The sequence below is a fragment of the Hevea brasiliensis genome, chromosome 3 (genome assembly GCF_030052815.1).
Source record: "Hevea brasiliensis isolate MT/VB/25A 57/8 chromosome 3, ASM3005281v1, whole genome shotgun sequence".
NCBI lineage: Eukaryota > Viridiplantae > Streptophyta > Magnoliopsida > Malpighiales > Euphorbiaceae > Hevea > Hevea brasiliensis.
The window spans coordinates 101699987-101717689 of NC_079495.1; the positions used below are offsets into that span (position 1 = coordinate 101699987).

General features: G+C 34.0%; 2 protein-coding genes across 4 annotated transcripts; both read right to left on the reverse strand.

The window, feature by feature from the left end:
- Window positions 1–891: 891 nt before the first annotated feature.
- LOC110668722 (SWR1 complex subunit 2) lies at window positions 892–7026 on the reverse strand. 3 transcript variants are annotated; one of them, XM_021830050.2, is made up of 13 exons: window positions 6867–7026; window positions 6628–6744; window positions 6417–6486; window positions 5786–5857; window positions 5617–5660; window positions 5276–5531; window positions 4566–4641; window positions 4334–4453; window positions 4138–4203; window positions 3190–3232; window positions 1970–2035; window positions 1800–1848; window positions 1013–1150 (listed from the first exon to the last, which is right to left on the reverse strand). In XM_021830050.2, exons 2-12 carry the CDS (start codon window positions 6696–6698, stop codon window positions 1839–1841), a joined length of 894 nt encoding a protein of 297 aa, XP_021685742.2. In that variant the 5' UTR covers window positions 6699–6744; window positions 6867–7026; the 3' UTR covers window positions 1013–1150; window positions 1800–1838. The 3 variants fall into 3 exon arrangements, with proteins under 3 accessions (XP_021685741.2, XP_058000195.1, XP_021685742.2); XM_021830049.2 differs by lacking the exon at window positions 1800–1848 and having other exon boundaries at window positions 892–1150; XM_058144212.1 differs by lacking the exon at window positions 1800–1848 and having other exon boundaries at window positions 892–1150; window positions 6628–6739; window positions 6867–7020.
- A 1395-nt stretch (window positions 7027–8421) lies between these two features.
- LOC110668764 (uncharacterized) lies at window positions 8422–17374 on the reverse strand. Its single transcript, XM_021830136.2, has 4 exons — window positions 16946–17374; window positions 16464–16517; window positions 12085–12210; window positions 8422–9087 (listed from the first exon to the last, which is right to left on the reverse strand). The coding sequence occupies exons 1-4, from the start codon at window positions 17282–17284 to the stop codon at window positions 8902–8904; spliced, it is 705 nt and encodes a 234-aa protein (XP_021685828.2). The 5' UTR covers window positions 17285–17374; the 3' UTR covers window positions 8422–8901.
- Window positions 17375–17703: the final 329 nt, after the last annotated feature.

Here is a 17703-nt window from a genome sequence, read left to right on the forward strand (position 1 = left end):
TATCGATCCTATCCGATCCGATGATTGAATCATCTGAAAAATGGTAGAAAAGTTCGTTGCCATTTATTTCTCTCTCCTCTTTTTCTCTCTGCATCTCCTTCCTCCAGCACCATTTGAGGCGAGGTTGATCCATTTGGAAAGCTTGTTTCACTGGGAGTCCAATGCCACCAAGAATGCCTCCATCCATTGTCTAAATCCACTGGAATCACGCTTGGAAGTTCACGGCATAATTCCTTCTCTCTCCCCCAAAATTGCATCGGATCTTCGCTCGGATGGGATGTTGTAGCTCGCTGTTTGGGGTCCTAGGTGGCTGCCGATGTGCACTGGTCAAGTTGTTATATCGCCGATCGATGGGTTGTTAGCTAACCAAGAGGGAGTAGTGAGAGTTTTTTTTGGGGGGGGGGCGCTATTGCGGGCGAAAGGGGATGCCGTCATGCGGTTCACGACACTAATTTTATGATATTATTTCGATAAAAATTTATATATTGTATAATACATTTTTAAAAAATTATCCCTATTTTTTATAAGCCAACTTTAATTCATAAATTTAATTTAAACTCAAATCTTTTTGCCAAAACATTAATAATAGTAACCTTTTAATAAAAATTTATTATCATTATAGTAATCAAACCATCTTTAGAAATAACAAGGAAGATCACACCCACCCACCGACCCACCCACAAAACTACAGCCATCAATCCAAATACTCTTTTACACGCACACACAAAACGACAGCCATCAATCCAAATACCATTTTACCTCCGCGGAATCGATATGAGCAACTACCTGTGCATTAAATGACTAACAAAATCGGGGGCAGCCATTTTGAAGTATGCCCTCTTCCATCCAGGAGTTTAATGTGATAATATCATCATCCCATTAATCAATCCATGAAAAGTTTAAATTTATTAAAAATTTACCCTTTTTCTAAGAGAATGATGTACAAGGCTATAGATTCATATCCTATTCCGAAGAGTCAATTTCTATAGTAGAAATCCTGCCAAATTGAGCCAAGTAGGAGAAATTCGACATTTTGCCTCTATTGGAGATGGGGGATCTCTTCCTTCTACCCAGGAATCCTTTCCCATTAAGTGAATCAAATAAAGCTCCCATGTCCATTTCCTTTTTGATGTTATTTTCGTCCTCTAAGCTGCAATATCAGACAAACATAGAGACATTAGGTTTAACATTTTCTTTTGTTTCTTTCTTTTTTTTTTTTTATTAGAGAAAAAAAATGATAAAAAAAAGCATAAGAATGTTATCTATGTAAATATCTTGTACACTTCATATTGTACGTTTAACTGATTATAATGTGAAGTCACAGTAACAACCTACCCCGGGCCGCCCCCCCCCCCTTTTCTTCTCTGTCCTCTCTCTCTCTCCTTTCTTCCCCAAAACAACAAAATAAATAAATGTTGCACCAATAACCAATTGGAAATTTTCAAGAACATCTAATAATTTTTGAAGGTTGAATACACGAGCTGAGCAAAGAACATAAAAACTTATCAAGATTGGAACCTAGAACCTAAAGGAAATTTCAAGCATCCAGCACTGTTGGAATGCCCCCTTGAAGACCTATCAAGTGGAACTACCCTCGCCATAACATTATTACTCTTTCTTTCTCCCTTCTGGCCAGGGAAAGAAGAGAGCAAGAAACCTCTTATTGACTAAACCATCAAATAAAGATTTTACTCCAGATGGCACAAATGCAAACAGATGAATAAACAATTGATTTGAACCAATAAAAGATTGAGAAAGGGAACAGCTCAAATTCCTAGGACAAAGATGAAATGACGAACCTACTAGATAGATGTGCTGCCCCTGAACACCAATGACCTTTATACAAATCTTGAAAATAAACACGAAACAGATAGAGGGGATAATATAGATGTGACCCAAATGTATGTAAAATGTCTAATCAATTCCCAAGATGCCAGCCATGAAGGACAAAGAGGAAAAGAAACCATACCGCTGGCGAATAATTTTGAAAGCTTCTTTTGTTGCATAAGGTAGCCCTGTCTCTGGATCACGATACCTACAGCATGAATTAATAATTTAAACACAAAGGTTATCCATAAAGCATAGTTGTGTTAGTGCAAGTATACTTGTCTATCAGCCATCAAATTGATATGAAAAACAAATTTGCAAAGGCTGCTTAGCATGTCAGCGCATCAGCTTGCCTGCACACAAGTTGATGAGATGTCATAGGTCTTTGCACAGCAAGAAACCAATTCCAGAAACTTTGTTTAGTTGAATCTTGCTTAATGCTTATTAGTGCATTAGCAAGAAATAATGCCTAAATGACCAGTTTTTCTTTTCTAAATGTTGCACAAAATAAAAAACACACAGTAACAACTAACAACCACTCAATTACTGTAAAGATTTATTTTCTTAAGAAAAGAATTCTGGATCAACCACTCATAAATTGATCCTTCTATGAGGTGCTGTTTTCATTGAACTCCACTCAATCAGTGGCCATCATTAAAAAGCTCTTTGCCTACCACTACTACCATTCCATTCAAATTCAAAGTGAATGGTGATGTGGCCACAAGCATTCAACTTATCGAGGTAGTATGCAAATGCAGAATGTTCAAAGACTGACCACAAGATAGATCATTAGTTAACTTTATCAACTCTTCATTTTTGTCCATTTTATTTAATTTTTTGAATTGATTAGCGTACACATAACCAAAACTCAAGGGGATATGCACCAACAGAAAACCACATACTCACAAACTACAATTGCTTATAAAATATCATCTCAATTCAAAAGGTTGCAATCACATTAATGCAGTCAAGGAAAACTAGATTTAGAAATTATTTTTATTTGATTCTTAATTGGGAAATTAAGACCCTTAATTCAAATTTTTTAGTACAATTAGGAAGTTTAGGTTTATATTATTTAGGAATTCTGTTATTATTAGGAATATTTAAATTGTTATAGTGGGTTTAGAATTTTCCACTTTGCAATTCCTAACCTTAGTAGTAGTAGGATTAGTTATTAGTTTATAAACACATAAGTAATCTAGGTGTTTTCCTAAAGTTTTATTATATGACAATTGAGAATTAATAAATATGAGACCTTTGTTTCTTCTTTGAGAGTGTTCTGGTTCTACATCACATGCTAGCTTAAACTGATATTTCAAACATACAATGACTAATCACCACCAACATGAAAATGAGCCTTACTTGGCAGGCAAACCTGTTACAGCACACACGGCCTTCTCTGGATCTGAAATAGATCAATATGAAAATTCAAAATCAAAGTAGTAAAGAACATAATATCAATAAAACTCTCCAGATTCGAAAGAAAAAATGTTAAGCATATATAAATGCCTAAACCAGCAAAAAAAAAAAAAATTTTTTTACCTCATTCCAACTTGTCTAAACCTGAAGCCTATAACATTTAAGGAGGTAAAGGTTTTGAAGACCATAAAACTAGGGCAAAAATCTAAATCCCAATGATATCTCCTTCATTTTCCAAACACAAATAAATGGCCAGGCTCTAAGGAATCATCTATAAAGGAACAGATTAAAAAGGGTGGTACTGAACTCTTCATTTGCACCTTGATCATAGAAGGCAGTTCTCTTGAACTGCTAAGTTCAAACCTTATATTCCGAGTAGAAAAAGTCAATTCAAAACTAACAGGCCATGTTTCTCCTTATTTTTATATAAATTCAGAAAGATGTTCAAACCAGTTATATAGAAATCCTCCATATCATGCACAAAAATTGTGCCACTCTGCCAGACAATGCACACATGCACTAAATGCTGTGTAAAGAAAAATATTGATGTAGCATTCTCTCCATATCCAATAGAAGACCAGCTGTCTACGTCATGAAATCTTCATCTTTCAACTGATTATGCTCATGCATACCAGATCAAGTAAATATTATGGCATGGGGTACAAAGGTTAAATGCAGAGGCTCTGACAAAATGTATCAAGAGCAAGAGGCTCTTCACTAATGCATTGAGACAAAATTTAAAACAATGACAAAAGAAAATAGCTCCATTGACCATCAACTTATAGGGTGGTGATTGTGTGAAACTTTGAACTGGTTTCTGTTTTCTCCAGAAACCATCACCATTGTCACTGACACAAAGCTTGAAAGCACAATACTTAAAGCTTAACTTACATGGAACAGATGCAGTTGAAATCTCTGACTGAAATGATACTCCTCTGAATTCTAGATATGACAAACCTGCAAGAAACTTAAGCATTAACATCTATAGTTCCGAACAACAATGAATACTGTTATAGATCTTAACAGTTGTAGATTCATCCATGGGGGTCTAAAAGATGACTTGGATCACTAATGAACAATAGTTTACCATCTTTAGAGAAATATCGTATCTGTGGGCCGCTGTAGACAGCTTTATGCACAATTGCTCTTTTCTTAACTTCTTCTTCCCTTGCCAAAACACGCTCTAAATTCCTCAAATTCATGATTTCTGCACAATGATAACATGTAGCAATTAATTTGGGATCAAGTGAGACGTAGGAAACAGCAGTGTAACTTTGAACAACCATAATAACAGTTTCAGTCAACACATCAGCTGAAACCTGTTTGAGCAGCTTCCAGAAGCATTTCTTCTTGTGTCATCCTCTTCTCTTCACCTTCCTTTTTTCGTTTTATAGGCTGATGAAAAGATCAAATGAATATTTGACTAAATTAGAGAACTGAATGTTTTAAATTTGAATGGTTGCTACTTGCTATTCAGTTGAAATTTTCTACTTTCATTTTGGAGGTTTTACTGTTAGCATGTCATACAAATACAAAGTAGCAAAATTTTGAAAGGAATCAAAGACTAAGATGGCTAGATACCACAAGTAGGGCAATGTAGACATATTACAATTATAAAATTATCTATAAGTCATAACAGAGTTTGTAACAGAGGTAATTTAATTAGTTTAGGTTTTATTTCCTTGTATTTAAAGTACTATTACTTTTAATAAACTTTTCCATGTATAATTAGGATTTGCAATCCGATAAATAGGTACTTAATGTACTATGTAGAAAGGAGATAGTCAACCAAAAACTAAAAGACTCCTTCAATTGCATGTTCTGGAGAGTCCTCGAGGACAAGATCAAGTCAATCAAGCTTCCCAGTGTTCCTGTCCTCAAAACAGTATAACTATCCAAATTATGAAGTCCTCAAATCTAATCTTTCTTTACTGATATGAATCTGAATCATATGATAACTCAAAATGAATGATAAGCAGCAAAATACCAGATTATGTTCTCACTGCAATAACAATAACCAAGAACTAACCTTTATTGTAGCCTGCAGAGCTGCACGTATTGCATCTCTCTCAGCTTGTCTAACAATAACTGATGTTCTTGTAGATTTCCTTACTATTCTCTCAACTTCACCATCATCAGGGGTATCATGTTGTTCTGGGGCAGTAGACTGCTCAGCTGATTTTTCATCCTTGGAAGCCCTATCTATCTTGGAAAGGACTTTCTTCTTCTTTTTCTTCTTTGTTGAAGGCTTTCCAGGAAATATAAGCCGTTTCTTTGTCTGTGTCCTAAAAAAACAGCTGAATAATTAGAAAAGGAAAAAAAAAAAAAAAAAAAGCTTATAGAGTTTGGTTGAGCTAAGAGATGCTAAACCTTTCATCAGCAACATTTTCTGCTTCTTCATCTGGTTCAGGCTCCTAGCACCAACAGAAGGTGGTATTCATGCTTACTAAAGTTGGAAATAGTAATCATCACATTAAAAAGATGATCATAAGATGGAGGTATAAACAAAAAAGTAAATACAAATGGCAAAAATACTCACATCATCATCAAAATCACTATCAAACTCATCCGCGACTTCTGGCTCTTCTTCATAATTAGTATCATTTTCTTCCTAGAAAGATATAAACAAGAACAGAAGATAAAGATCATGAGTATAATCTTATTTAACAATCTGTTTTATTACTCCAGATACAATTTGAGCCACATTATTCTCCTAAGCAAAGGGAATCTTAAAAAACAAATGCATAATAAACAAAGCACAAACTTTGAACCAAAAGGGTATATCTTAAGAAAATGGACTGGACCTAACTCACCTCCAAAAGTTAGCTCAGGGGGGAGGAATGTCCAAGGCCATATAAGGGCACATTACCCTATCGCAAATCAATGTGAGATCTTAACACGCCCCCTCATGCCCATGACCAAACACCGAAGCATGAAATGCTTACAGGAGGCCCCAACATTGGTTGGGAGCCTCTAATACAGTCTTAAGAAAATGGACCGGGCCTAACTCCCTCCAAAGTTAGCTCAAGGGTGCAAGGCCATATAAGGCGGTAATTATATTACCCTATCCCTATCCCAAACCAATGGGATCTTAACAGTATATACAGAGCATTAGAATTAAAAATGTAAATAACAAACAGAAATGAAAAACAGGCTATTAAAGTAGGAACCTCTTTTAGAGCATCCTGATTCCAGAACAACTCGTCCTCTTCAATTTCCTCATCAAGCAACTTGTTCATCCTATAAGAGGTAGGGTACAAAATGATGTTTCTTATGTACATGAAAAATTGTCACTGTAACCAAAAGTTCAATGTTCTATAAACGTCATTAAAAATACATATAAATTAAGACAAAATCAACTATCACATTCAACATTCTTACCGTTTTCCTCTGGATGCCCTAGAAAGTCGATCCAGAATCACAACCGGCGCGTCTTCTTTAGGGCTCTCCATGGCAGCTACTTTCGCTCTTCTGAAACTGAAACGCCTAGCCGCTTCCCTTTGCCAAGGAAATTAACAATAGATAATCACATGCTTATGACTAAAATCGAAACCCTAATTTTCCACATAAAGAAAAATTGAAGGAAAAAATGTTGAAATCAGGTAACAAAGCTCACTCACTTATCGTCTTCTCGGCGTCAGCATTATAAGCGTCTAAGACAGAAAGAATCCGCAAGAAACCCTAATTTAGAAAAGGAGAGACGCACAACAGCAAACAGGTCGAGAGACTGAATGGATTAAATGAAATGCAGAAGTTCGGACGTTGGACATGGAGGGAAAAACAAAATAAAATTTTGCAATTTACCTATAATAATAACGACAAAGAATTACTAAGTTGGTAACATAATTCTAACTTTGAATTAAAATATATATTTTTTAATTTGTAAATTAATTTAAATATAAATATTATTTTAATTATTTAGTTAATATGTATTTAAAAATAGTTAATTTATTAAAATAATTAAAATAATATATAATATTTTTAATTAATTGAGAGTTTATTAAAATAAGAGTATTATTTATATTTTTAATTATTATTATTTGGATTGACACATTTGAAGGCTCATAAAACACAATTGTTTAATAATTTCTCGAGTTAACTCATTAAATATATTCATTAAGGGGTTTGTTAAATAAATTTATAAATTGACTCATTTATAAATTTATTTTTATTAATTATTATATTTTGTAAATATATTAATTTTATTTATGCTTACTTTATAAAACTATATATTAGGAACTATTATTTGAAATGATTATAAATTATTATATAATTAAGATATATACAATATAATTATTTATAAGTTGTATGAAAATCAATATATTTTTATAGAAAAAATAAGATTAAAATGTTAGAAGATATTTTCAATATATACTTGGATTATAAGAATATACTTAAATTCCTATTAATTTTTAAAAAATGCTAAATTGCATTTCAAGGCCAAAGATATATATAAAACTTGAATACAAATATTTAATCATAAAGTGATATATGACATATATTTATGTTTAATGATTAATCAAAGTATAATATATCACTAAAAGGCCTATATTATTTATTATAAATAATAAATTTATAATTATATAAAAAAAATTAATAAATTAATATAATAATTAAATGTATAGAATAATAAATAATAATTAAATTAAATTTTCCCTATAAAATTCATTTTATGATTTATCCTCATTAAATTATTAAATAAATCAAAACTAAGTAATTTTTAAAAGTGAAATATTTAAACATTTTTTATATTTAAACTAACATTATTACCATTACTATTTCTCGTTCTCAATCCATCAACCCTCCTTTCTTCTCTCGTTCCTTCTAAATTTTAAATCTTTAAGGTAGATTTAAATTTATCACTAATATATCGCATCGTCACCGCTGCTTTATCTCTAATAGACCTTGAAGTTTGAATTAACCACTTATATTTCTCTCCATTTCTCGCTTTCGATCTCTCGTTTAAAGTTACAATTTGAATTATATAATATACATTATAATTCTTAATTATAGAAATTTTAATAACTAATTAAACTATTATTTCATAAAAAATAACTAATTAAATTATATAGAAATATCTTAATAAATAATGTAAAATGTATAAATTGTATGATTTTTAATTATTTAATTCTTAATAACTAATTAAACTATATAGATATTAAGTGTTACGATAAATTGTATAATGCTTTCTCAAAGTAAAATAAGTATATCATTTAGAGGAACCCAAAAAATAAATGGACCTTAATGTCATACAGATACTAGCATACAATGAATGAACGTCCATGGTTTACTCCCTCGAGACACAGCATGTTGATCACGAAAAATTGCTCCTAGCTAATTTTTGCCACACATTGTACCGTGAGAAAAAGATTATTCTGTAATGATCTATGAACAAGGGTATTGTACATTTCCAAAGTCTCTCTCAACCGGGTGGAATAAAGATAGTGTACAAGCTGAAATAATTCAACTATTCCTAGAGGAGCACTTGGAAGATGAGAAAACTAACTTGAACAACGAAGCTTTAGGTCTAAACATCACATGCATGGAATCCCCAACCCAAAAAGAAAATAATAATAATAATAATCTACTTTAGTATTCGCATGCCATGCAGAGTCTGCATGAAGTGAACCATCACTTTCAACCAAGCATCTAGGGTTATTTCTCCTCAAACTCAACATCAATTATATCACCATCAGATTTCGATGGAGAGGTCCCTCTACCTCTACCACCTCTTGAAAAGAAGTCTCCTTCTGGCTGCCACACAATGTTACCACAGCTAGCACATCGAATTACTTGGTTTTTGTAACCAACAAACTGCCTCTTACATGCTGGACAAGCCCCCTGCCAAATTTCAATATAAAAGGCCAATGGACCAGTATGGTTATTTGTTTCGGTAACAATAAGTTGTCAATAAGAAATTAATGGAAGTTGATGCATAAAGCATCCCGACAGAACATATGAACATAAATTGGAGGACAAGTTCAGTTAGGATATATAGATTATCAACATATTAATAATTTAGCAAACAATCCATCAATGATCAAATTAAGCCATCTGATTCAGAAATAAGTACTAGGTGAATATTTCCACGAGATATATCAGTCTCAAAAGCATCATTTGGTATGCACGTGCTTTTAGGACACACCATATCACATGACTACAATTCACGATCTCAAGATAAAGAAAGGGGGAGAGAAAGAAGGCGAGTTTGGTAGGTTGTGCTACAACTTAAAATCTTTCTTCTTAGTTGCTACACAATTCAAAATTTGTGGGCATTTCCCAATATAATTAATATATCTTATTCAGCTTCTCCATTCAATAAACAAATATGTTCAAAATTTATGGTGATTTCTTATTTAGCTTCACGTAATTCTCCTTAATTTCCAAATAGAACTATAACCCTTCTCCTGTGGATTCTATCTCTATCTTGTCTCAAATTAAAGCTCTTGCCATCTTCTGTAATCTACTCAAGACAGCTCATTCTTGAAACAAAAATAGAAAACCAAATAATTTCAGCCTAAACTTGCCTAAGGGAACATTTTGAAAAACAAATCCGAAGCTCATCAAATTCTGATGATGGTAATTGGGTGTGTGTGTGTGTGTGTGTGCATGAGAGAGAAAGAGAAAGAGAGAGAGCGAGAGCGCATCTTAGAAGAGAGAGAGAGAATTAAAAGCTTGCCCACTTCTATATAGGGTTCATTTGGAATAAATCATTTACAAGAAAAAAAATTCAAAAGTTGTATATAAGAAAGAACTCATATGGCCAAATCAAATGCATAATTCATAAGCATCGGAAAGTAAGAAACTAATTTTCCATGAAAAAGAAGAGAAAGAAACACAAAAATCAGCTTCCAGTTTCATCTACTTTCATTTGAAGTTCAAGAGAGAGAGAGAGGAGTAACAGTCCGCACTTATCAAAAGTAAACAAGACAAATAGGAAAATAATAAGAGAAAAAAAGTTTTCAGAACTCAAGAAAATGAGCAAGCTGATATCAGCATATGGAACAAAGATTGATTAAAACCCACAAGTATACATCACATCAACCATCATCTTTAAAATGAGTGAAACCTTTGAGCTAGACAAATTGTAACCATGATCATTTTGTCTACATGACTCTTAGCTCATGGCCTAATGACACAGCCAAGGAATTCAACAAATTTCATAGTCAAATAGACAAATACCTGAGAAGCTTAGGGTTATGGTTCAGTTTTACTGAAGCGTTCACTGGGAAAATTATATGGTACTTTCTAGTTCTTTTTTTATTTTTACTTATTTGTCCATTTATAACACTAGATATTTTTGTAATTCCATATTTGCTGGAAAGATCTAGATTTCTATAGAAGTCCTTATTTAGAGTCCTTGTTGCTTAAGAATCACTTTTTTGATTACTTAAAGGGGACGATTGGTAGTCGGAATCTGCCAAGAGAATAACCAGGAACGTTAAATTCCAGTCTTTGGTTTATATGGGGACGTAACATTCCTAGGAAAGTTTAATTTCTAAATTCTAAATCAATGGGTACCACCTCTACTTTTCTGTGTATATGGAAAAGTACTTTCCCATCTCAAAGGGTGGGAAAGTTACTTTCCCATGGTGTGAAAATTTAAAAATATATATATATATATACATATGGACATTAAGCCATCATTTATAATAACACTTAAAAAATAATTACATAAATCTTTTCTAAAATCCCTATTGACAGGAGATTTCAAATGCAAGAGGTTATAGTCTCTTAGTTGATTTTTAATAATTGACTCCTCTTTTTTAAACTTTTTCACTTCACTTTTCTATTTTAATCATATATTTTTTATTGTTCAAAATATTTTTTGAAATAATAGCTATATTTTGTGCAAGTGTGATTATTATGGCAAACTTCATTGTGTAAGTACATATTTATATGATAAATTTAAACTAGGGATATTGTGGTAATCTACTTCACTTTATTTTACTTTCTCACAACCTAATCAAACTTAAGAATTATACATTCCAATGGAAATTGAAATTATAACTGAACATGATAATGTTAAATTCTAAATATCATTTTCCCACTTTCCCAGGAAAATTAATTCCAAATAGTAATGTTGAATTTCGGTAACCAAAAGCCCCAAAGGTTAAGTTTTACTTTTTAGAATCTAAGTCTTTAAAAGTTAAGGATTAATTTTAGTCTACAAGTACCAATAATTGTAACGTTGTTTCATAGTTTTGATCAATACAAATTCCATCAGTTATGTTCTAAGTGTGTGATGCAATTCAAGCATAGGTGTGATGCCTATGGAAGTTTATATATGAAGCCTCAACCTTTCATTTTACTGTTCAAAGCCTACAAATTTCTTTCTTGTTTAAATTCACTTCCCAATTCCATCCTTTAACAAACCCTAACTCTCCACCTAAGTTCCTGCTCATTTTTAGCCTTCACAAAGCCCAAATTTCAACACTAATTCTAAGACCTGCATGCTGTCCTGCATCACCTAAAGAAGCATCCACACAAAACGAAACAGGCCTAACTCAGTTGGTCTTCCCACTTTTGTGGACTATGGAGAGTGGGGGATCTCAAGTTTGAGTCCCCACATAGCCAGATATTGGTGGAATTATTGGACAAGATCAGGTTAGAGAAAAGGGCTGGCCTACAATCCATTGTGTAACCCAAGCCCATACCCATTCTGCCCCCAAACAGAAAAAAAAAAAAAAAAAAAAAAAAAAAAAAATTTACGATGTAGTCAAATACTTAAATGTCATACAGCTGACATCCACTTGCAATGTAAATAAATAGAATAAGTTAAACTAATAAAACAAATAAAGTAAAAAAATATATGAAAGTACAAATAAAAAGGTATACCTTAATAACAAGATTATTTGCCACGGTCCCAATGAGAAGAGGTGCAGCAAATGGCAGAACCCATGTAGCAAATATCAAGGAGCGAAACAGCCACCCAGATAATGCAAACCAGAGGAAGAAAATAGTCTACAAAGACAATATAAAATAAACAGATAACTGAAACTGCAAGACAGGTGCTTAAAGAAGCAACTACCACAAAAAGACCGAAGAAAAATCAATATGAACGCTGGCCACTAAAGCTACTCATCACTAACTTTGTCAATAAAACATTTCGCATTGCATCGTCCTAAAGATACTAAAAATACTGTATTCATAAAGAAAAGTGGCTAACGAGTAAAGAGTGAAACAAATATCATTTTAGATTATGAGAAGCATTGTTCCACCCATGAAAGGAAGGTCATAATATTCCTGAGTCTTACTGTCTTAGCACGTCAATATCAACTGAAGATATGGATGGAATTTCAGTCATGTGACTGTCTGTATCTCAGTGAACTTTTTTTTTTTTTCTAAACCCAGTTACATTCTGACACTCACTAGTCAAATTCCAAATAAAATACAACTGTTCATGTAGGATTGGGAGAGCATGATCTTATTAATCCACACAAGCAATCTCAGACCCATTCATTAGCCCTCCATCCTAAAATTTCATAATAGAGTGACTCATTCTTTGACCTATGATGCATCTATGAACTGACAAAAATTTACCAAGCAAACTGTAATTTTGACTTGTGATGTCAGCACTTAGGCCCTTAATTTTCTCATCTACGATCATTCTCCTTATCTTCAAGGTCATAAAGAATGCAATGCATCAAATCCAAAATCTTTATGGGTACTTTAACTTCATTAGCATTCCGAAAACGCATTTTTGCAAACTGCCTTTCTGATTTGGTGTTGGAGTACCAAAATGGGAGAAAAAAGGAGTGATTGTTGAAAGATTATATTCTCTCTCTTATGAGAAAGCCTAAGATTCCAAATATCTAAAATGTTGCAACTCATACATAATTTCATCAACAAAATCGTTGTCTTAAATGTGCGATATATTTGTTGACATGAGGATTAGCTACTGTAAAGTATCAGCTAGAACAGAACAAGAATGAGACTGGATGAGAAGAGAAAAGAATGAGGTGAGAAGAGAATAGAGATTTAGAGAAGAGAGAGAATATTATTGAATATTGATTAGATTCTGGAATGAATCCGTACAGCTATCAGTTCACCCTATATATTCTCAGCAATAACTGCTTCCTAACAGATCTGAGCCACCTCTAGAAATTCCCTCCAAAAGCTGTTACAGCAGTCACAAGCTGTTACAAGCAATTCCCTCCTAATTGCCCAGCTAACTAACTATTAACAACCACTACTGATAAACATTCTTCTTCCTCCTTCCATAATATTCTTCCTTCTTCTATAATATGTAACAATACCCTCCCCAAGAGAATCTTCTTGTCCCCAAGAAGATAAAAATTCTGGAAATTGAGCTAGTTACACAAATTATCTCTCATCCATTGACAGGATTGTATTTTCTTCCTCTGTCTCCTTCAAATTTCAAATTCATTTTCTTTGAGCAGTAAATGATAGTAGTATCTTAAAGGACACATTTTCTTCCTCTGTCTACTCCAAATTTCAAATTCATTCTCTTTAAGGATTATATGACTATAAGATGTCAACTCAAATTTTACTATCCCCAAAGTTCAATGAAGGCTAAACTGGTAATAGGGAAGGAGTTAGTTTGGATGGAGTGGTACTGTCCCAAAGTAATCACTTTAAATATCTCGGCTCAGTCCTTCAAGTAGATGGGGGATGTAAGGAGGATGTTAGTCATAGGATTAAAGCCGGATGGTTGAAGTGAAGACGTGCCACGGGAGTTTTATGTGATCGTAAGATTCCCAATAAGTTGAAAAGAAAATTTTACCGTACAACCATACAACCGGCTATGTTATATGGTAGTAATTGTTGGGCACTGAAGGAGTCGTATGTGTCTAAGATAAGAGTTGCAGAGATGATAATGTTAAGATGGACGAGTGGCCATACTAGACTAGATAAAGTCCGTAATGAGAGTATTAGAGAAAAGGTAGGAGTAGTGCCAATTGAGGATAAATTGAGAGAAGGGAGATTGAAGTGGTTTGGTCATGTGAAGCATAGATATACGGAGGCTCCAGTTAGACAAGTAGAGCACAATAGGTTAGAGGATAGAAAGGAAAAAAGGGGTAGACCTAAATTGACTTGGAGGAGAGTAGTACAACATGACCTAGAAGCATTACACATTTCTGAAGATTTAACCCAAAATCGTTTAGAGTGGAGAAAGCGAATCCATATAGTCGATCCCAAATTTTTTGGATAAAGGCTTAGTTGAGTTGAATTGAGTTGAGTTAATATCCAGCAGCATATTCCCCTGGAAAAGTCTTGCTAAAACTAAAAAGGAATCTATGGTCTGTCTTCACAACAAAGACATGTTCAAGATTCTTCAAAATTCACTTCAAATTCACCTCCTATTTTCTCCATTGCAAACTCTGGTTGTCCATTATCCTCTTCTCCATCATTTTCCTCCTTAGAATCTTCATTCATACCAAATATATCAGCAAGAAAATCTGGCTCTTGCTCAGTGCCCTTATCATTTTTAAAAACTTCATTGGAAGCATTTTGGTCTTCATTTAATTTGTCATAATTTTCAAGAAGTTGATCTTCATCAATTATATGTTTATCTTCATTCTCAGCAGCTGATCTATAGCTAATAATTCCTCATTGCTGCTGGTTGACTTTCTCCTTTGGATTAGGGAGAATACCCTTACACCCAAGGACAACAACATAGATTCCCACTTCTTCATTTACTCCAGGACCACTTCCTTTGCTTACATCAGGCAAAGATTCCCAAAAATGGCTCGCAACTCCTCTCTCAAATCATCCCTATCCTTCTTGAATTCTGCCTGCAAAACCATAACTAATTCCTCCAACTTAGAGATCCTTGAGTCTTGAGTAACTACCCCAGATCTAGTCATTCTTGTGATACCAGTGGAATGGATTGGAAGCAAAACTCACACGTGACGAAACTTCAAGAAGCAAAGAAAATCAAGAAAGGTAAAAAATTTGATTATCGGAAAACAGAATAAGAACTCAGGGAAAGGAAATTTTGAGAGAAAGTCAAGAAAATAGGAAGAAGAAATTAGAGAAAAAGCAGGCGAAGAAACAGGTTTCTTGAAATGTAGCATGTGAAAAATTAAAGAAGAAAAACAAAATAAAGAACCAGAAATTAACAGAAGAAGAAAGAAATGTAATTCAAGAATTTCAAGAAAGACAGAAGAAGGAGAAATATAGGTGAGAAAGGGAAGAAATTTCAAGGAGAGAAGAAAGGGAAGAAATTTCAAGGAAGAAGAGAAGAAGGAATAGAGGGAAAGAAGAGAGAGAGAAAAGCAGAGAAAATCCTGGAATTCTGGAATTTTAGAAGACTACCATGAATCTGCACAGGGTTGTGACTCCCGCAGAAAATATTGGAAGCAAACCCAGCTCAGATCAAGGCTCTGATACCAATTTGCAAAGTATCAACTAGAACAGAACAAGAATGAGACTGGATGAGAAGAGAAAAGAATGAGATGAGGAAAAAAATGGAGATTTAGAGAAGAGAGAGAATATTATTGATTAGATTCTGGAATGAATCTGTACAGGCATCAGTCCTCCCTATATATTCTCAGCAATAACTGCTTCTTACCAAATCTGAGCTACTTCTAGAAATTCCCTCCAAAAGCTGTTACAAGCAATTCCCTCCAAATTCCCCAGCTAACTAACTACTAACAGCCACTACTGATTAACATTCTTCTTCCTTATTCTATAATATTCGTCCTTCTTCTATAATATGTAACAGCTACCTGCAACATGGGAAATATCTTACTCCAACTTTCTCAATTTTGTGGGCTTCTTGATTTATCTTATAGGTGCAAGACAGCAGCCATTTCATAGGATGTCATTTTAAATATCAAACTCCTCCCCATTGGCCTTCTATAGTTTCCCTGTCATCTCCCCTAAGAATTTTAATTTATCCATAATCTTATACACCCTTTATGCACGGTTTCCACACTGAAACCGAAATAATTTATATGAAATTCATATAACAGAAGATGCAACATTACTCATATCTATATTCAATATGATCCCATCTTGAAATTCATACAAACTAGTTAAACTCATCTAACAGATACCACATAACTGTGAATAAGCTGCTGAGGTTGTTTGTTAACATATCGTTTAACAAATAGCTCGTACAGTCATTAGAACAATTCAGAAATGAGAGTACAACAGATCATCCACAATAATGATTGGGAGATACTAATGGCCATTAATAGCAATTTCATTCTTCAGAAGTATTTCAGGTATAGAGGGATTATACTCACAGCAAAACTTCTTCCCAATGGTGTATCCAGAAAATTATTAAGCTGCCTCCTGTACTGCAAGAATAACAACAATGATGGTAAGATAACCAACGGCTCTTGCCAAAGTCTATACAGTATTAAATCTGTTCAAGCAGAGAGTATTAACTCTGTTTTTGCTGTCAATTGGTGGTGAAAGGTACCTTCCAATAAATTGGTAACACCCAGATTGAGAAGCAAAATAAATAAATAAATAAATAAATAAAAATGAAACCAAATTTGAAGTTTTCTGGAGTCAGCAAAGCATTGAGGGATGAATTACTGGGATAAAATAGAAATTCCCAATAATAAGCCACAAAGAATGAGTTTTACATAGACACTGGATGAGAATGAACTTCCTTTCTCAGCAAAGAAGAAAACCTTGTAATCCCCAGTAAAACTCGACATTTTGGACAATTTAGAGAATTAATATTAAAACCAAAAGCATAGAACAGAAAGGAACAAACCCTAGGCCAATTTCTAACAAAATCCATGGAAAATGTGCGCCACCGAACACGAATCTCCAGCTCTCTATCAATCTCACGGAAGCGGTCAGCGGCAGATTGGGCGACAGAATTAAGACGGCGGGAGACGGAGTATCTGCGGTCAATACGCTCTGCGGTCTTCTTGGTCTCAAATATCAGCTGCTCAAAGCCATCGTTAGCAGTGCGCCAGGCATCCCTAGCGAACCTGTCGAAGTCGCTGCGCTGGAAGGCACGCACAGTGACTGCGTTATGAAAGGGGATTGGGCGCCTGTGCAGGCGCAACGGAGGCGGTGGATGCCGCCATGGCAGAGTTGTAGCCATGACCACAGAGGAAGTTGGAGCATACAACTGAGGTATCGAAAGGCTTAACAATTCTATTTGGAATGATATCGCTAAGGCGTGTTTGGAGCAAGTTAATAAGGGCAATTAATGTGATTTGAATTTAAATATTAACTTAAATTAATAATTATTCTTTTTAAAATTTATAAATTATAACGTTTTGATTTTTTAATTTTTTATAAACACACCTTAAAAAAAAATCTCCGTCTTGATTTATGACCAATTTATATTCGACCCGGTTTATGATTGTGGTCATCTAAATGCTTAATCGGATCCAAGGCCAACCCGCTCCTCTGAACTGTCTGGACTATTTGGAGCGGGCCTGGGTCTGGCTCCAGCCATGAAATTTTCCATTAAATTGTGTATTTGTCTTCGTACGGGACGCTTGATCCAAGCACCAC